Below are 21,293 nucleotides of genomic sequence, written 5' to 3' on the forward strand. Positions count from 1 at the left end.
ATTGCATTGCCATCTTGCGGTATGGCACCATGCCACATCAGTGTTTCAACTTCACACAGCACACAGACTGCCCATACTCAACAGGTTAGCCAAGTGTTAAAACTGAAGAGGAATACTTGGCACAGTGGCTGAGTGGGTAGCACTGCTGCCTTACCGCACCAGGGGCCTGGGTTTGATTCCACCCGCAACTGTTTGCACATTCTCCCCATGTCTGCATGGGTTTCTTCTGGGTGCTCCAGTTTCCTCCCACACTCATGGTAAATGCAGCATTACAGCCATAGGGTCAAGGGCTAGCCCCTGGGCCTGGTGGGATGCTCCACAGAGGGTCAGTGAGGACTCAATGGGCCAAATAGCTACTATCTGATTCTAGTCCTTGAGTCAAGTCAAAGAGGACACCCTTCAGTCAGGGCGCCCAGGCGCAGTAAGCCAATGGCAGCTTCCATTATCAGAGTCAATATCCTCTCCTCATCAAGAGCAAGGAGTCAAATGTTGAGCAGCCCAGCATTCACCTTGGCTCTCTCAGCCCTGCCATGTATCATCTTCCCCTGGGATGAGACAAAGGAAAGGATTGAGTGAGATGAAAGTGCCTTGCACAGCTGGTGCTGCTGGTAACGGTAAGGTTAAGTGCATGAGTGAGTGTGGAGGCAGCACAGAGGTTGGTGCTGTTGTAACATGGCCCTAACCAGTAGGGAAGATCATCACCAATAATATTTAAAGGGAGCGTGCTGTACTTATGAGGGTATGAGAAATAGGAGCAGGAGTGGACCACCCCGGCCATTGAGCCTATTATTCCATTCAGTAAGATCAAAGCAAATCTAGTCTTGGCCTCACCGCCTCTTCCCTTCCTGTTCCTCAAATCCCGTTGTCACTCAGCCTTGAACACAATTCATGACTCCCCGGTCCGTAGCTCTCTTGAGTAGAGAATTCCAAAACTTCTCAACTGCCTGAGAGAAGAAATTCCTCCTCACCTTCACCTTAAATGAAATACCCCTAGTTCTGAAATGATGGTTCCCTGATGGTGGGGTTTGAGGTTAGCGCCTGCCTTATGCCACATGGAAGGTTAGTCCAAAAGGTAAGTTATTATGGCAAACAGTTTGAAAATCAACCAGTTAATTTAATCCAGGCACTTAGAAGCTAAAAACCAATTAAATTTAAATCTGATGGTTTTGACAAACTAGGACTAATCCTATTTTAAGAAGTTAATAGGTCTTCAAGGGTATAAAAGAAGAGGGCATTTGAAAATTGGTGTGAGAACAGCTGCCATTTAATACAGTTAACAATGCATCAGCTCTAAAGAGAAGATCACAGGCTCTCACAGAATTCTCTAAGCTCTCAGAAAATCATCATCTAAATAAAGGTATAGCGGCACTCTTAGCTAATATTCCTGTCACAAGAATTCAATAGAGGAAGGTGTTCTGGACTAAGGATCCTGGCTGTAATTTTGAGAGACGGCTTTTGCTTATTAATTTGGTTTATGTATGCAGGATTTGTATCTATTGGAACAGTGTACCATTAGAATTTTGTTTTATTTGAGATTTGTTATTGATTAGGGGGGAAATTGTTCAGTTTGTTGGTAGTTCTGTTCATTTGTTTACTCAGCATTAAGTAAGTAAATTGGTACTAGTTGATTATAGAGCGAGCGAAAGGATTTCATTTCATTTAACTACTCTTTTATAACGGATTGGGAAGTGAGAGACAGGTAATCCCAGCGAGTTTTGAGAAGGTAATTTTTGACAGGTAATACCGTGTTCCCCATTTCCTTTAACAGATAATGAGGCAAGGCAAGCTTCTCTGGGTGTTTCAGTTTTAGTTATCAGAGTGGGGTAGACCTCCGCTTCAAAACAAGACCTTGATGTACAAGCCTGTAGACACCTGATGGTGTCAGCACAAGTAAGAAGGTGAAGAAGGTACACAGGATGCTTGACTTCACTAGCTGGGGTGTAGGATTGGAGCAAGGAAGTTTTGTTACAACTTTACAGAACATTGGTTAGGAGTATGTGAGAGAACACATAACAGCATAAAGGTGGGTTGTCACATGGAGCTGAATAAAACTGGAAATTTGTGGGGCCGGTAGTAGGGGAAAGTTGGGGGACCAGCAGAGAAATAGTAAGGAACGCCCTGCTGGGATGAACAGGAAGAGAAATAGCTCCCAGAAAGCAGCTCCAAGAAGCCATTCAAGGGGCATCTCTTCTGCAGTAACATTAGCCAGTCCCACACTTACAGGTCAGTACTGAGTAATGGCATTCACTACAGCCACAACTTGAACATTGCCTCTGGCTGTCAGGGCTTATCAGCAACTTCATCCTTTCTGCCATGGAGCTCCTTTCAGGTGCAGCAGGTCAGATCTCCCAGTTCACAGAGCACAGCCATATCAGGCAGATCTCCTAGGCCAGGGGATCTCTACACCAGAGGCAAAAACTCAGCGCCTGATCTCCCACACAGCCACTCAGTGATCTACCCAGTGCCCTGAGTGAGATGGTCTACTTTGTTCAGTCTGTGCAAGAAATATAGAGGCAGCTGGATTTGAAAGAATGTATCAACTCTCATTTAAGTATAAACCACAGTCCATGTATAAAGACCAGGCAGCTCCTTGTTTTCAAGGAATTAAGTACAGTTATTAGGGCTGAGGATGGGGGAGAAAATGGATCAGGGGACTGAGATGAACGATCAACCATGATCATATTTGAATGGTGGAGCAGGCCATTGAAAGGTCATATAGCCTCCTCTACCTCCTATTTTCTATGTTTCTATCTAGTAAATTGCTGAATGGTGAGCACTGCTGCCTCACAGCACCAGCTTCAATTCTGGTCTTGGGGTCTGTCTGTGTGGAGTTTGTACATTCTCCCCGTGTCTGTGTGAATTTCCACCGGGTGCTCCAGTGTCATCCCACAGTCCAAAGATGTGCAGGTTAGGGTGGATTGGCCATACTAAACTGCCCATAGTGTTCAGAGATGTGCAGGCTGGGTGGATTAGCCCTGGGAAATGCAAGGTTTCAGGGATAGGGTAGCAGGGTGGGTGTGGATGTGGGTGGGAAACTGTTTGGAGGATCAATGTGGACTTGATGGGCTGAATGGCCTGCTTCCACACTGTAGGGATTCTGAAGCCAGTGTGTGCACAGTTTGTGCCAGGACCATTACTGCTTTTATCCACTAGGTGGAGATACAGGATCACTCAGGAACTTGGTGACATAAGGTTCCTTCCCCAAAATATGGAACATGAAACATAGCTACAGAGCGGCTGAACAAATGGTCCATTCCTGTGCTGTACATTCTATACTGAATGTGCAATCAAGTATCATGTGGAGTGTTTGTAGCAAATAGCTCTAGATGCATTGCAGAGCGAGCTTGATAGGTACATGATGGAAATGGATGTGATGATCGGGATGAAGGTTGTGTGGAGCGTATAAACAACATGAAAGAGTTTATGTGCTTTATATATTCTATAATGGCAGCTGATTGTCTAAGCTGGGGTTGGGAGACCTCTTCCGCCCCACAAAGAATGTGCACAAGTTCACCACAGGCCCACAGTTACCACAGAGTAGGAACAGAACCCTCCCTGGTCTCTGTGGCATAGAGCCAAGTGTGGGTAGAAACGGAAGGGTGGGGAGCAGTGATGGACCTTGTCAAGGGTAGGAATGAGAATGGAAAACCATCTGCTTCCTGGAGCCAGCAAACGGTTTGCATTTCATTGCTCAACTCCCTGTGGCTTGCTGTCCCCCACACTGGTGGAGGTGAACCTGTGCCTCTGCTCTCTCATTCATGACTTTAGGCCAAGAATTTCTCAACAAGTTACTGAAGTTTTGGCACCGTTGCTGCACAGAAAATGAATAGTGACCAAAACCTTAGTGCCCACAAGCCTTTCATTTGCTTAATCTGGATTCAGAGACTGATGAATGATCTTTAGTGGAAGTGGGGGAAGCTGGTATCTTCAGCCTTTGTTAATTCTGGAAGCTAAAAGGGGGCTTGTGGCCCAGAGGGTAATGTGCCAGATACCCCAGATCCAAATGCCATATCAGGACTTGATTTTGTTTTTATCAATCTCCCTTTCACTTTTTTTTTCCATTCATCTTGGAAATCCTGGCTTTGAAGGCCTGGACCTTCAGAACTGGCAGCAAGGTGCTGGCCGCAATGATGAAGGAGCAGGAACTTTTGGCAGCGGTAGGCCTGGAGAGGGGACCTTGCCTCTCCATGAGCGGTTTTTTGGATCCTTGGCCAATGGAGATGTACTCCATTTAAGTACTTTCTTTTCACTCTTTCGTACCTCAAAATGGTGCCCTGATGTGACAGAACACTTTTCACTCTTATCCCCCAAGATATATGTGACAATAAATCATTAATTCACTCATGATGTCAAGGAGGGTGCATTCATAACATTGTCACAACAAATGTCTTGTCAACTTGTAAACTTTCCAGGACATGTCACTGGCAGGCAGTAAGAGCAGGAGAGTTTCTTGGTCAGTCAGGTGGAGGAAAAAGCATTGGAGACAGCGCCCATGTGATTTTTCAACAGCATCGTGGGGATCCGGCCCGGGATTCCATATGGTGTGTCGGGTCCTCAAACTCAGACTCGTGAACTGCACTAATTTTTCTCTTTTTTAAATTTTTTTAAAAATTATATTACCATGGAAGGACTGTTATTCTGAACTTCACAATTCTTTTTATTCTAATTTATTACAGTGATTTTGTAGTTTTGAGGGTCTGTAATGCCAGACTTTTTATTTCTTTAACTTTTGTACTCGGGAATCTGTACCTAGGGGCCTTTGTACTTAAGATGGTGCCATAAGTGGTAATTTGTAAATTTTTCACTGTGTGTCAATAAAGCTATGTCAATTCAATTCCATATTATTTGGGACTACAACAAGTACTAAAAGGTGGATACTGCAACAGCAATTTGCCCTCTGTCATTAGGGGATGGGGAGGAGGTATATAGTTATCTGAGGAGCCAGTGTGGATCAGACTGGTGTCAAGAGCAGGGGTTTTTAATCGCCATCCTGCCTGAGGTGGTTTCAGGACCCACTTCCAGGCTTTGGTGAGGAGTGACAGGCTGCGGGCACTCGGGCAGAGAACCTGAAGAAGAAGGAAGGAGATTCTGGAGTTTGTCTTCTGGAGGAGAACGAGAAACAAGGAAGCTGGCAGGGTTTAACGAGCAGACAGATGGAGATAATGCACAAGTTTGGAATTTATTTAATGCAGCAAGCCACAGAGATCTGGAATGCGCTGCCCCAAAGGGTGGTGGAAACAGACTCAGTGGGAACTGTTTCAACTGGACTGGATACAGTGTTTATGTGAACAGGAGAAATTTACAGGGGGAGTGGAATGAACTGGAGAGCTCTCTCAAAGAGCCAGCACAGGCATAGTGGCCTGAGGAATCTCATTCCGTGTCCTTAAGATTGTGGAAGATTCTCTTGGAAGATTTTTCTCTCCTTTTGAGAACATACCTGTCTGGTGATTGCACGCTAAACTTGGACACAGCTGCAAACCTTTTGATTTGATTTGATTTATTATTGTCATATGTACAGTGAAAAGTTTTGTTTTGCATGCAGTACAGGCAGATCATATGATACAAAGAGCATTGGGGTCAGAGAACAGAGCGAGGAATAGTGTTACAGCTGCAAAGAAGGTTCTCAAAGAGTGGGGTCAACATAATGTAAAATTTGTGAGGTCCACTGAGAAGTCTAATAACAGCAGGGAAGAAGCTGCTGTTTAATCTGTTCATACTTTTGTATCCTCTGCCCAACAGAAGAGAGTGGACAGAGTATAATCAGGGTGGGAGGGATAGTTGATTATGTTGGCTGCTTTGGCGAGGTAGCAAGAAGTATAGATGGGGTCACTGGATGGAAGGCTGGTTTGTGTAATGGACCGGGCTGTGTTCACAACTCTCTGTAGTTTCTTGATGTAGCCTCACCTGAATATGTGCTGGCCACAAATGGAGTGGAAGGTAACTGGTCAGTGTGACTGGGGCTCTTTCACAACACAGCTTCGGTTTGATTCCAGCCTCAGCTGGTGAGGTAGAAATCTCCTCTCACTGGTGGCTGCCTCTGATCTCCCTCAGGTTCCTCTCCTGGGAGGGGAGCCTCCTGTTGGGAACCATTCTGTACAATTGGCAATTCCACGTGTGTAAACTTGGATTTGTTTGTACAATGAGACAGTGTATATTGGCAGGTCACCAGATGCTGATGAAGTTTCCAATGATATAAATTATGATTACAGTAGTCAGGCTCCTCATCCCAGACTGAACCAGGGACCTTCCGGCACTTGTTGTCTCAGTTGCTCAATGACAGTGAAAGTATTTTGGATGGACAGGAACAAAAACAAAGTTGCTGGAAAAGCTCAGCAGGTCTGGCAGCACCTGTAAAGGAGAAAACAGTTTTTCCACCTTTTCTATTCCCCTATTCCCAATTCCTTCATCTCCACCGCATCTGCTCCCGAGATGAGGCATTCCACTCCCAAACATCCCAGATGTCATCGTTTTTCAAAAACCGCAACTTCCCCTCCACAGTGATCAAAAATGCCCTCGACCGTGTCTCCCGCAACTCATCCCTCACACCCCCTATTCGCAATAACAACCAAAGCAGAATCCCCCTCGTCCTATGGACCACCCCACCAACCTCCAAATCCAACACATCATCCTCCAACATTTCTACCATCTGCAATCCGACACTACCACCAAAGACATTTTTCCCTCCCCACCCTTATGCAATTTCTGGAGGGCCCACTCTCTCCGTGACTGCTTGTCCACTCCATACTGCCCTCCAGCCCCACCACCCCCAGCACTTTTCCCTGCAACTGAAGCAAGTACTACACCTGCCCCTATACCTCCTCCCCCCTCACCTCGATCCCAGGCCCTAGGAAGACTTTTCACATCAAACAGATGTTCACCTGCACATCTGTCAACGTGGTATACTGCATCTGCTGTTCCCGCTGTGGCCTCCTCTACATTGGGGAAACCAAACAGAGGCTTGGGGACCACTTTGCGGAACTCCTACGCTCTGTTCGCAACAAACAACTGCACCTCCCAGTCGCGAACCATTTCAATTCACCCCAACTCCTCAGACGACATGTCCATCCTGGGCCTCCTGCATTGCCACAATGATGCCACCCGAAAGATGCAGGAACAGCATCTCATATTTCGCTTGGAAACTCTGCAGCCCAAGGGTATCAATGTGGACTTCACAAGCTTCAAAATCTCCTCTCCCCGACCACATGCCAAAACCAGCCCAGCTTGACCCCGCCTCCCTAACCATTCCTCCCACCTCAAGCTCCACCCCCTCCCCTCCCCACTAACCTCATCGTGCACACCCCCCTGACCTGTCCGTCCTCCCTGGACTGACCTATCCCTCCCGAACTCCCCACCTATATTCACCTTCACTGGCTCTAACCCCGCCTCATTGACCTGTCTGTCTCCTCTCACCCTAACTTCTCCTTTATCCATCTTCTATCCGCCTCCCCCGTCTTCCTATTTATTTCAGAATCCCCCTCATACCCCATTTCTGAAGAAGGGTCCCGACCTGAAACGTCAAACTTTCCTGCTTACTTAATTGAAACATATAAAATAATCAGCGGGTTAGATAGGGTGGGTAGGGACAGCCTTTTTCCTAGGATGGTGACGGCGAGCACGAGGGGGCATAGCTTTAAATTGAGCGGTGAAAGATATAAGGCTGATGTCAGAGGTAGTTTCTTTACTCAGAGAGTAGTAAGGGAATGGAATGCTTTGCCTGCAACAGTAGTAGATTCGCCAACTTTAAGTAGATTTAAGTCGTCATTGGATAAGCATACGGACGTACATAGAATAGTGTAGGTTAGATGGGCTTCAGATCGGTATGACAGGTCGGCACAACTTTGAGGGCCTAAGGGCCTGTACTGTGCTGTAATGTTCTATGTCCTATGTTCTGATGCTGCTTGGCCTGCTGTGTTCATCCAGCTCCACACTGTTATCTCAGATTGTCCAGCATCGGCAGTTCCTACTATCTCTTTCCACCCTTTTCTACTGTTTTCCATCCTCTTCTACCAAGCAGAGGAAGATCTGTTTTCTACTTCACAGATGCTGCCAGAAGTGCTGAGCTTTTCCAGCAACTTTGTTTTTGTTCCTGATTTACAGCATTCGCAGTTCTTTCGTTTTTTATCAGATGGACAGAATGAGCTTGTGGTGATTCGGCACCCCGGTTTATACACCATGGTATCGCAGCCTTCACTCAGTTGGTATAATTCCTGGTTTTCTGCTGGAATGTCAAGCCCCAATACTGGGATTTGAGTGTAATGGTTCAGGTCATACCACTGTGCATTACTCGAAGAGTGCTACCCTGTTGGAGGTGATGTCTTTCAGTTGAGATATTAAACGTAAGCTTTATTTACCGTTGATGTGAAGGCTCCTATTTGGAAAAAGAGCAGGGGATTAAATCCAAAGTCCTGTTCAATGTTTATCCCTCAAACCAATGTCCAAAAACAGGTTACCTAGTCATGATCACACTGCTGTCTGTGTGTGTTTGTTGTACGCCTATTGACTGCTGTGTCCCTAGTGTTACAACAGTGGCTACCCTTCAAAATAATGCAATTAGCTGTAAAGCAATTTGGGATGACCCGAGGTCGTAAAAGGCACTACATAAATGCAAATCCTTTCCTTTCTTATATTGACTGAACTTTCTGGAGAAAGCTGAAAAACATGGAGGACATTCTTTCAACTTTGAGCTTCCTCAAGACTTATGGAATGTCATGAGTGCATTTGATGAATAAAACTTGTTTCGACTTATAAGTAGACAAATTGAAGTAACCCCTCCAGGGTTTATCAGCCTCCCTCTTTCCCATTATGACTGCAAGATAAACTCTTCCTGACATTAACCACTATCAGCATTTGGAACCAATTGAGAACCACCTTGGACTAAGACACTGTAACGTTCCCCTTCAGGCCACTAAGGGTGAACCACTTAGTGATCCTACCCCCCCAACTCCTACTTTCAGTTGCTACCACAAAAAAACTCATCAGAATTGATGGGAAGTTATACATTTTGCCCCTTCTTGGCCACTAAACAAAATAAGTATGTGTGCCAGATTATTTCAAATTAGACATTATTTCATACAACAGAAGTATAGACATTTTAAAATTTAAATGACTGTTACAAGGGAACATTTTCACTGAAACATTCGAATATCTTGTTTAAAGGTCATCACGTACTTCACTTAAATCCATATTAATCACGTATAAATTTGTGAACATTGTTGTTGCTTGATAACCATTATGCCCTGCATGAGAGCTGTTCTAGTTGTCCAATCTTACACAAGTTGTAGGCATAAATATTTGTGAACCGAGGCTAAGTTTAGCTGGGCAGAGTGATCCTCTGTGCTCCCACAGGCCTCAGAGATTGGGTCAACTTGCAGCAGCCACCCCAACGCTCTGCCTATGGATCTCCAGAGGTACCCTTCAAAAGATCTTCCAAACCCAGGTGCAAGAAGGCAGTCTACGTGCAATGTTTCTGCCAAGCCAATTTGCCCAGCATTGAGGTCCTAACCACTTGAAGCCAGTCTGCATGGTACGGTACGACCAACTGTACAGAAACGGGTCAGTTAGGAAAGCACTAGTCACATCAAGAGACTTTGTGGGGAGGTAAACTCGAGGTGTCAGAGGGTACACGCATTTCTCTAAACAACCCATCCACTGAACCCTTCGAGAGCTGACTGTGGCCATCCCAGAACGCCTCAAATCTGAGGGACTGCCTCAGAAGGACGGAGAAGCTGGGGATGAGGGCTCTGATCTGTTCTCTCCTCTGATTTCAGCCTGAGTGTGAGGTCCTTGCTTGTTGGACCAGATTGCAACCACCCGCGGACTCCTCACTTTGAGAACGATTGCACTCAGGCAGCTCTAACTCTGCGGATGTGCCCACTAGGGAGCAGCACAAGCCTGCCTCTCCTACATGAAAACACACAGTTTGCAATGCGAAAGAAGGGCTAATAACAGAGATGCCAATTGACTCGTGTTTACTTGATGGTTGCAGCTAAGTGGGCCCAGGGCCCAGCAGGTGGAAGCAGTATATTGCAGTGTGGAAGTCTTTCCCATCTCTTTGTTCTCCTCTTAGTCAATCTGTCTATCAACACAGCATAATGTTAGCATTTCACCCAACTCCTTCACAATTCTCCCCCACAAGTATGGTTAAAATTGCTCCCTCTAAAGTGCTGAAAGCAGGTCCTAGTGTACATCTTGGAAGTCGTTACTGGACAGGAACCAGATTGGGAAACCTAAAGTAGATGCAGAAGTAAAGGTCAGTGACAGAGAGGCAGAAACACATCGCTGGGGTCAATGAGACATATACAAAAACACAAGGGCTGATATGAAGGATGTGACATGTAGAGTTCGAGGGTCACTTGGGCTACTTACAACTTGAATGGGATGTTAAACTGAGGTCCCACCCTGTCCTCTCAGACTGATATAGCATATCCCATGGCACAGTCTCGGAGAAGACCAAAAGTGTTCTCCTCTGTGTTCAGGTCAATCCCACAATCAAATCAGAAAAGCAGATTAGCTGGTCATGATCACAATGCAGCTTGAGGGAGTTTGTGCAAATTCGCTACCTCATTTCCTACACTACAACACTGACTACACTTCAGAAAGACTTTAGTGGCTGTAACGTACATCAGGGCATGGTGATGTTGTGGAAGGTGCTGTATACAAGCAAATCTTTCATTTCTGTACAACCATAGTGAGTTACCTGCAGACGTGGACTGGGCAGCTAAGATCAGTGATACTGGGAACTGCAGATGCTGGAGAATCCAAGATAACAAAGTGTGGAGCTGGATGAACACAGCAGGCCAAGCAAAAACAGTCAGCTTTTGTGCTCCTAAGATGCTGCTTGGCCTGCTGTGTTCATCCAGCTTCACACTTTGTTGTCTTGGGCAGCTGTGGTGTTGGTTTCATGACAAATCAAACACTCATTTCACACAATAGCAGAATTGTTACAGTGTAGAATGGGGCCATGTGGCCCATCGGGTCAGAATTGGCTTTCCTAGGTGAGCCTCATTACTTGCTCAAGCTTTCTCCCCATAATAACTTCTATTTAGGTAATCATCAAACACTCTATTGGGAATGTTTCGATTCTCCAACCACAACACCATGTCTCAGAGCTCAATGATAATTAGTTTTATGTTGCCTACACACCCTGAATTTTTTTGAAGTTTGAGGCGGGAGTTGCCAGTTTCTGACCTTTGACCCATATTCTCTTGCAATTGACTGACTCATCAGGAAGGGTTGTGAAATTCAGCTGCAGTGAAGGTGTATTTAAATAAAAACGCAGGGATGTGGAGTCATGGAGAGGGTGTTCATGCCCAGGGAAGATGCCTTACTGTGAAGCCAGAGTGTTGGCACCAGCTGATAGCAAAGGGGAACTGACAGGAGGCAATGAAAAGGTGAGACATGGCAAGGGAGAGAGAGTTGTGCAGGAATCCACACACACATACACAGACACACACACGTACAGAGAGAAATGTACCACTCAGCTGCTCTCTTAGTCCCTCCAGCAGTCACTTTCAACATCAGCCAAAACCAGCCAACATCTTGCAGAGATAAGACAGTTGTAGAGCTGGATGAACACAGCAGGCCAAGCAGCATCAGAGGAGCAGGAAAGCTGATGTTTCGGGTCTGGACCCTTCTTCAGGAAAAAATGACAAAAAAAACTTGCTGTATCAGCCTCATTCAGCACAAGACAAGGAAGGTGGTTTGGAGGGTGTGGGTGTGTGGGGGTCATGAGGCAGTGGAGGGTAACAATGAACACAGAGTCACTCACCTGTGGGTGGAGGGACCGGTTTTACAAGTGAAGCCATTCTCTATTGCGACACATGTTGGGCAGACTTTTATTTTTAAAAACAAAATTGTGCTTTCTGCAATAGTCAGTAACAGCAGTGTTGCAATAACTCACAGACAGTCACAACGCCTCACTGCAGGTGACTGCATGCCTCATGTATCTTGGGGCAAGTCCGTGTTAACGTCTCCTCGGCTCCAACTGAACAAACACGAGGGGCCAGCAGATCGGGCGATGTCACCCAAACTGAGTGGCCATTCCAGGCAAACCAGCAACACCCACCGAGCCCGTATCTTATCTGAGGGAGTCACCTTAACTATTTTGGAGACGCTGGAAATGTCAAATTCTTGGAAACAAAAATCAAAATTTTCAAATCCCTCCCTGGTTTCACCCGTCCCCGTCTCTCTCATCTCCTCCAACCTCTGGGAATACATCAATTCTGCCCCCTTGATCATCCTCGAATTCACACACTTCAACCATTGACGGCTGTCCCCCTCAGCTATAACAGCCTGAAATCTACGCCCTTTCCCTCCCCTCCAGTCTTAAGACAGCCCAACACCCACGTCTGACCAGTTTTCTTTTCAATCTGTCCTTGCGTGGCTCAGTGTCAAACTTTGTTGTCGAGTATCACACCCGCGGAGAGCTTTGTGATTTCTTTTTCTTTGCCAAGATACATAAATGCAGGTTGTTGTTGTATAGTGGATGCAGCGTTGAAAGGGACACAACACTGCAGCCCGTGTACAATCCCATTTCCCAGCCACATCACCGTGCAGTTTGTCTATGGAATTACTATGAAAAGTGTGTGACTGTGCTGCGTCACTTACGGAGGTGATGTTTCTTTGATAAAACGAACAGGTCGTCGCTTGCATATTGCTGTGTTTTATTTTCTCTCACTGAGAGAAGATTGCCCTGCATATTTTTAAATTAGAAATGATTTGCAAAGCAGTCTTGCTGCGTGTAGAACGTTTGTCAGTCTCTTCACTTCCAGATTGTTGCATTTGTTGTCTAAACGAGTATCCTCTGCGGTTTGCTGCACCGTGCAGATGCTGGAAGAGCTGGGTGCGAGCGAATACAGAGTTGGAGGCAGAGAGAGAGAGAGAGAGAGAGGCAGCCTCCAGTTTTGGTGCGGAGGTTGGCTGGCTCCAGGGGGAGGGTGAGAGAGACAGAGAGAGGGAGGGGGCGGTGTGGGTTGAGGGCTCGCCTTCACACAATAGTACCGAGCGGATCAGCTCCCACCCGACACTTAGACTCGTCAATCAGGATTAATGGACCCGCTGTATAAAAACTCACCGCGGCTCCTCGAACACACACACAAGCTCCTTTATTTATATCGATGTTTCCGTGGCTCATTGCCCTGCGACCATTAACCTTTGGGTTGATCCTGGACGGAGAACAGAAAAAAAGAGGAATAAAATGTTGAAAAGAAAAGCTCGTGGCTTTTAGAAAGAACAAGTGAAATTGACTGAACAGAAGAGTGAAATTAACACGCACTTTAAAAGGAGGCACAGAGGGGGGGAAAACTTTTTTTGCTAAACTTGCAAGAGGACCGGTTGCAGTTCCCCCCTTTTTTTTCCTCCTTATGTGTGTTTCTGTGTCGTTGTTTTAGAATGAACACACAGATGGACTGGAGGAGCCTGGCCTCCCTCCTGCTTTTCCCCGTGCAGATGGTTTTCTACGTGGTGAAAGCCGCCGTGTTGCTGCTCCTGCCGGCCAGGCTGAGGGAGTTGAGCCGGGACACGGTGCTCATAACCGGGGGAGGCAGGGGAATCGGCCGCCACCTCGCTCTGGAGTTCGCCAAGCAAGGGGCGAGGAAGGTGAGTGTCAGTGTGTCTGTGTCTCCCTTTCTGAATTGGAAGGCTGCACGGAGCAGTTCTCAAATGCTGTTGAATGCATTTCGTGAAGAGAGAGAGAGACAGCAATAAGTAGAAGCGGATTACCGCAGATGTTGCAATTTGTACTGAAAACAAAAAAAACCCCGCTGGAAATCACTTCATGTCAGCTCTGATGAAGAACCATCCAGATTCCAAACGTTACCTTGCTCTCTTCACGAATGCTGCCTGGCCCACGGTGATTTCCAGCAATTTTTTTTGTTTACAGACAACAGTAGGTGATGGGTAGGAGGAATAGGGATATGTTGGGGTGGGGATGGAAGGTGTGGGTTGGGTATTTTTTCCAGGGACCCAAACGTTTTGGTTCTGAGCACAGATTGGAACCAATCCTGTAGAAATGTTTGCATGTCCTACGAGAAAGTTGCTTCTATCTTTTCCTCTTTAAAAAAAAATGAAAACGACGTGTATCTTAAAATTTTCCCCATACAGAGGGTTAGAGCAATGGGGGAGAAGGCTATCCTGAAATTCAGCCCCCAACCACCTTTCTCTTCCCCCCCCCCCCCGCTGCAGGACTGTGTTAATCCCGTCTGTTCTGAAGAGATTTAAAAACCTGCAGTAGGGCAGATGGAGAGTCAGGCGGTTTTTTTTAATATTTCAAACATGTACTTTATTCATTTAAATGTGTGTATATATACATCGCTACAGACGTAGTTCGGTTCTGCAGAGTAGCATATCAAGGAAACAAACATTGGAAATTTGGCCAAATCTATCCTAAAACCGAAGACTTTTCTTACACATGTAATATTAAATTTACACAGACTTGAGGCAGCAGGAGGCGGTGAATTTTGTGACGGGAGGAGTTTGGAGGCTGTTGTGTTGAAAATGGGAGGATTGCTGTTCTGGCTGTTAACTTGTGCCGCTGTTAGAATGTACCTCCGAGGAGCTGCTATTCCGGACACCGAACCTGCTAATAGACGCGTCGCTTATGCTTTTAGAGAGAAATCTAGGCATATTTAATTGCAGGGAATGTGTGCTAATTTCTGCTCGTATTTAGCAACGAGGCTAATGCAGTGTGTATTGTAAGAGAGTCCCCTCACGTTTCACTAATAGCAGCCTGTATATGGGCTGTACTTAGCTTATCGCCCCCTTGGAGGGCACAATGTTTAATTATTTAAATACGCTGGCCAGTGTTCCTTCCAGAATCAATGATATTAAATGACTGGGGTGGAGCGAGGTGAGTGAATGCACCGCCGGCAGAGAGGACGGGAACCCTGGGGTTTTATCCCTTAGACTCTGAACTGAGTCTGCAGCCAGTTCAGTAGAGTTAGCATCTCCGGTGCCAGGGAGCTGCATTCAGCATCTGGTGCTAAACGAATGCAAATTGCAGCCGGGTTGTTGCCACTGCTGCCAGGCTATCCCCCTCAGCCCCTGTGGAACAGAGTCTGTGGGTGGACAGTGGGTCAGATCAGTTTAGAGTTGGTGCTCATGTCCTACACTCCCCGGCCAGCAGAGCTCCGTGTCGCCTGTCAGCTCTTGGTGTTCACACTCCCTGCAAACCCAAACCAGCAGGATGTGCCTTTGTGGGGCAAAAGCCGATTAAAATAACAGCCTCCTTCAATCACACTGAAGCTGTATGATTGGAGCTGGTCCCCCGGCCCCCTCCGTCCCACTGAGTTTGATATGATCTGTACCTTCACCTTTAACCTACTCACCCTGATACTGTCGAACCCTAACAAAAAAAATGAGAAGTCTCTGCTTTCAAATGTTGAATTCCCAAGGCCGCATTTTTTTAAGCAGGGGGATTTCTGAACTTCCTCTCCCCTGTAGTTTAATATCGTGAATGAGCTCATTTTAACACGAAGGATATTCACAAGTGACATTGCCACCCCCAACCTTTATTCTGAATTCACCACACCAGAGGAAATAGGTTATTTATAATTTTTAAACACCCAAGTACCCCATGCTGGGAGAGCTCTTGTGCTGCAGTGGTCCTGTTCCTACTTCTAGGCCATGAGGCCTGAGTTCAAGTCCTACCTACACCAGAGGTTTGTCATAACACGCCTGAAAAGGCTGGTTAAAAATGTCTACACTGTGATGGAAGATGCAGCTGTTTCAAACATTTTTAAAAATTTAATCCTAACAGGAAGAAACCAGAGACTGTGATGTAAGGTATCATACATTGCTTAGGGGCCCCCAAAATATGTATATAGTTTGAGTACCTCTTGAATAAATGCCTCGTCGCAATGATCTAATTATGAAATGAAAGTACATTTTTGCCAGTCAGCCAGGGTACTAGCTGGTGCTGGAGGGGTTAAACTACACGTCTGGTCATGGAGCATTCCACTTGGATGAGATGCTGGAGGGGTGCCTTGCCAGCTCGCGCTCTCTCCCCATATCATTCAAAGACCAAAGAGTGGACCTTGCTCAGTTTCCTCTGATCATTAGTTCCCCTTAATCCGGTGATCTGTCCGGCAGTAATATCCTCCAACAGATGACCCCAAAAAAAGTGAAGCCAAAGCTCAGGCAGATGTAAAAGATTCCTAAGCGCATTTGAAGAGGAGCAGGGGCAGTATTCCCTACATTTTGATCAGTATTTGAACCTACGTCGATATCTAAGAAACAGATTATCGACTGATTATCACATTGCTACTTGTGGGCTCTTGCTGTGCATGAATTGGCTTCCCCATGTCTACATTGTGGTTCTGAAAAAAATGCTGTATGAATACAAGCTCATAAAATGACGATTTCACAATTGAAAGTAAATGTTGGAACTAATTGAAGGATTTGCCTCATAGAATCTCCCAAGAGTGATTTGCGTGCTGGTGTCTAAACATGGAGGACCTGTACTGTCTGTTTTAATGTGAGTTGTTTCCATTCTAGTCATGGATTGCATTCCTGAAGCACATAATGAAATGGAGGTGTACAGTAGCTGCGGGGCTTCTCAGAGTTCCAACATAGTTTTCAACATTTGAAGTGAAACAGCAACTCACATCAAACCAGATGGGTGGTGTAATAACTAGGTGGAAATTGATATCCATTTCAAGCCCACCAAATCCCACAGCTTCCTGGAATACACCTTCCTACAAAAATGCCATCCCCTGTTTCCAATTACTTCACCTCCGCCGCATCTGCTCCCAGGATGAGGTAGAGTTCCTTGTTTTTCAAGGACTGCAACTTCCCCCACTTCAGTGGTCGAGAACGCCCTCGACTGTGTCTCCCGCATTTCCCGCAACTCATTCCTCTCACCCCGGCCCCGTAATAACAACCAAAGCAGAATCCCCCTCATCCTCACGTACCACCCCACCAACCTCTGGATCCAACGCATCATCCTCAGGCACTTCCAAGTACAGTCCAAACCCACCACCAAAGACATTTTTCCTTCTCCACCCTTTATCTGCTTTCCAGAGGGACAACTCTCTCTGGGATTGCCTTGTCCGCTCCACACTCCCCTCCAACCCCACCACACCTGGCACTTACCCCTGCAACCACCAGGATACATGAACATCAACTAGCCACAAAAGGACATGACCCACTGTCACTAGTATCCTTACATACAGATGAGGAAGGACACCACTTTGATTGGGACAACACATCCATCCTAGGACAAGCCAAACAGAGACACGCACGAGAATTCCTAGAAGCGTGGCATTCCAACCGGAACTCCATCAACAAACACATTGATTTGGAGCCAATCTACCATCCTCTGAGAAAAAGAACAGGAAATGACATCACCAACCCAAGGAAACCTAACCAGATAAATAGAAAGCGGGACATAACACCAGCGCTTCGTCGGAGGCTCACTGATGTGGTGATGTTACCTAGACTGGTAACGAAACGTCTGAAAACTAACCTTCCAGCTCGGCAAGCAAACTCACATCCAGTAACTCAACCTGAGCTACAAATCTTCTCAAAACTCAGTCATATTCCGCTTGGGCACCCTGCAGCCCAATGGTATCAATGTCGATTTCACAAGCTTCAAAATCTCTCCTCCTCCCCCCCCCCCCCCCCCCCCACTGCATCCCAAAACAAGTCTAGCTTGTCCCCACCTCCATAACCTGTCCTTCCTCCCTCCCATCTGCCCGCCTTCCACCTCAAGCCCCACCCCCATCTCCTACCTACGAGCCTCATCCCGCCCCCTTAACCTGTCTGTCCTCCCTGGACTGACCCACCTCCTCCCTAACTCCCCACCTACACTCACCTTTACTGGCTCCGTCCCCGCCTCTTTGACTTGTCTGTTTCCTCTCCACCCATCTTCTCCTCTATCCGCCTCTCCCTCTCTCTATTTATTTCGGAACCCTCTTTCCCCCTCCCCCACTTCTGAAGAAGGGTCTAGGCCCGAAACATCAGCTTTTGTGCTGCTAAGATGCTGCCTGGCCTGCTGTGTTCATCCAGCTCCACACCTTGGTATCTTGCCTTCATTTAATCATGGCATTCAAGCCTTATGGAGTAATTTTAGTTTTGTTGAGGAGTGAAGTTGGTATCTGTTTAAGGGTAAAAATGTTTGTTTTGGTCATGGGTTTGTGAGATCCTTTGGAACGCCTGCAAATAATGTGAAGTTTAATAATTTGGGACAGGATTTGCCTGCTTTCAGTCTTCTCTGCAGCACTCAGTAGATACTGGAACCCCCTCTACAGCTAAACAGTTTTTAAGAATTTTATTTTCTGGTGGCATTTGGATGTCCCTGACAAGGTTTGCATTTACTGCCTGCCCCCAATTGCCTTTGAAAAGGGAGCTTGCACCAAGGCAAGCCATGTGGTGTAGGTACTGTGCAGTGTTGCTTGGAGAGAAGTTCCAGGATTCTGGCCCAGTGATGGAGCAGGACCAGTGATTTGAAAAGCCTTGCTTCTCTACACATCTTAAAGAATTTAACAAGCATGACTTTTGACTCTGTGTGTGTGTGTGTGTGTATTTTTCCTAAAATGTGCATTGCCTTGCACCAGCTTTACTGTCCCACCCACCCCTTCTTCCTCCTGTATTCTTAGTGCCCGAGGAGCCCCTGCGGGTGACCATTACTCATAGATTTTGCAGTCAGTGCTGTTTCATTAATGCGTTAACCCTGGCATGAAACTAGTGGCTGTTCAGCCATCGGTGGCATCACAGTCAAGTCTGAACCTGGGCTTGGCCAACATCTCTCCACCCTCCTGCGAATTTTCAGGAGCTATCAGTCACAGCAGATTTTGTGCCTCCTCGACTTTATTTCAGGGATTGAAGGGATTCGTTGGTTGAAATTACCCAACACCAACAACCCCCTCCCCATGTCCCCACCTCCCCTTTCCAAATACTCATGCAATGATGATATAGAGAGTGGGTTCTGACACTAGTGACAATTTGCATTTGTACAGCACCTCTAGTTGAGTAACACATTCTAAGGTGCTTCACTGGAGCATTGTTAGCCCTAATTTTGGCATTAAACTCCTTAAAACAAAAGGAAGACAACTGTTCGGTCAAGAGCTGGACTTTTTTTTTGTGAAGCCCTTTCAAGAAAAGAGGAACAAGTGTGTGTGAGAGAGAGAGATTGCAAGCCCGAGTTGTTTAGAATGAGAAGTATAATCTGGAGACCAGGTTTTAAGGATTAACATGAACATCCACCAGGAAGTGGTTGGGCTGTACTAGTTGCATTTAGTCTGTGGAGTCTGGTTCTGTCAGAATTGTGGACTTGGGGATGGGGCAGGAGGGTTAAAAACAAGAATTCAGTTTGATATCAATTAGATAAAAACTCCAATCCTATCATAGTAACTCACTCATTTAAAAAAAATGAGATAACAAGGTGTGGAGCTGGATGAACACAGCAGGCCAAGCAGCATCAGAGGAGCAGGAAGGCTGATGCTTCGGGCCTCGACCCTTCTGAAAAACCTTGCTGCTTGGCCGGCTGTGTTCATCCAGCTCTACGCTTTGTTATCTCACATTCTCCAGCATCTGCAGTTCCTACTATCTTTTTTAAAAAAAGCAGTTTTTTTCCTAAACTGATTGCTTTTGTTCTTTCATAATTCTGCCAGATCTGTCGTTCTTTTGTATTCATTTACTTTGTCCTTTGCCCTATTTCTCTCTTTGTATCTAACTCTTTCTTCCTCTCTCTTTCTACCCTGTTCTGGGTCTGTATTTGCTGTTTCTTGTTACTGGTGTGCATTTTTTTTTGCTTGTTGTGCTTCCTCTCTTTTGCTCAGGGTACAGCTCCAGACCAAGTGGGACTTGAGCCCTGGTCCTCCCGGCTCAGAAACGGGGACAGTACCACAAAGTTTGCTGAATGTGTTAAAAGTGTGTCTGTGTCTCGCTAGAATAGCTGGAAGAGCACCTTGCAGTTTAGTTACAGCCTTGGGTTCATCAGGAGGTCAGCCGAGTGCTGCTGATGTCGTTAATCTTGTTTACCACTTAGAAAGGAAACGCACGTCCAGTGGGCATAGGAGGAGGGCTGGGCAGGGTGCAGCTGGTTCATTCAGATCCTGGTGAGACCTTTCCTTGAAGGATGTGAGCAGTAAGCATGTTACTGTATTTATTTGTAGCCAGTTAGGTGGGACACAAGGCATTCTGCAAACACACACTTGACCTGGAAGGGAGAACTTGTTTTACTGTTTATTACAGCTGTCACACCTCAACAACACCAGCTTGTCCAGCTGCAAAGCCTGTTCAAACTCCAATTGGATTTTTGCTGTACATCACAGACTGCATTGCATTTATTTCCCAAATTATATATTTGAAAGAAGTTAGTCTGTTGGATTTCCACTGTCTGAATGCTCCCAGAGTGCTGGCTCTTTCCAGTGATCTACAGGCTCCCATTGCCCCTTGACAGATCACCAGGAGCAGCTATACCTGTGTATGAAACTGGAAGGCTGTTTTGCCAAATGTGGTCCTTTGCAGGCCCAGTGGATTCATTCTCAAGAATAGGTTTGGGGAATAGTGAACCGGACTTGAATTGTAGCCGCACTCGGTTTCTCAAACTCTGGATCTTGATCAATTGGAAACATCTCTCCAACGTTCCTGGCTGTAATATCGGCCGGTTCACAACATCTCCCCACTCTCCCCATTCTAGTGCCCAACGAGGGTAGGCACTAGTTTTACCCAAGATAAAGTAATCCAATCAACTGTTGTAAAGATCTGTCCTTTACCTCCTTTTTGCAATGATGATTAATTACATTTTGCTTACTTTTCCTCCCCCTTTTAAAAAGAAAAAAGATCAAAGTTGTTCCTTCCTTTGTAATTATCAAATCAACATGATTGTGCGATATTATTGGCTATACCCAAGTACAGGCTTGTGCCTAGGCTTAAATATTTGTGAACTCTTCCCCGATTTGTAATTAAGCTAAATACTCAAAATGATAACCTGAAGTATATCCCCCCACACTCTCTGCCTTTCCCAGTACTGACGGTGTCACTCACTCAATACTTTAGGGTGGGGTGGATGGAGATATCCGGGAGGGGAACATACAGATGTGTGCAAGGCTAATGCTGCTGTGTGTTGGAGGTGACCTCTGATTGACCCTGGCTCACTGCTAACCGGCTTGGCCGTGCTGAATCCTATCTGATCCCTTCAGTCCTCTCGCACAGATCGCCGGCTCTTGCACTTCATTTCAGCAAATCACAATGAGACGTCCCCATGCAAGCTACACTCGTGTTTCCTCCTTCAACTTGCTGCATTGTATTCTCTTGGTCACGGCCTCTTGTTCTCTTCATTTGCTGCTGGTCTC

General features: G+C 46.1%; 1 protein-coding gene across 4 annotated transcripts in view; it reads left to right on the forward strand.

Annotated features, from left to right (window-relative positions):
- LOC125466665 (short-chain dehydrogenase/reductase 3-like) overlaps positions 1–21,293 on the forward strand; it is a 52,598-nt gene that overhangs the window by 21,134 nt on the left and 10,171 nt on the right. Inside the window, exons 1-2 of one of the 4 annotated variants that reach the window (XM_059638073.1) lie at positions 11,289–11,390; positions 13,389–13,596. In XM_059638073.1, coding sequence (XP_059494056.1) covers positions 11,383–11,390; positions 13,389–13,596 — 216 coding nt within the window. In that variant the 5' untranslated portion in view covers positions 11,289–11,382. Of the gene's footprint in view, positions 1–11,288; positions 11,391–12,421; positions 12,611–13,388; positions 13,597–21,293 lie in introns of those variants that run through there. The other 3 variants (XM_048561491.2, XM_048561492.2, XM_059638072.1) reach the window with 3 other exon arrangements.

This window comes from Stegostoma tigrinum, chromosome 28 (genome assembly GCF_030684315.1).
Source record: "Stegostoma tigrinum isolate sSteTig4 chromosome 28, sSteTig4.hap1, whole genome shotgun sequence".
Classification (NCBI taxonomy): Eukaryota; Metazoa; Chordata; class Chondrichthyes; order Orectolobiformes; family Stegostomatidae; genus Stegostoma; species Stegostoma tigrinum.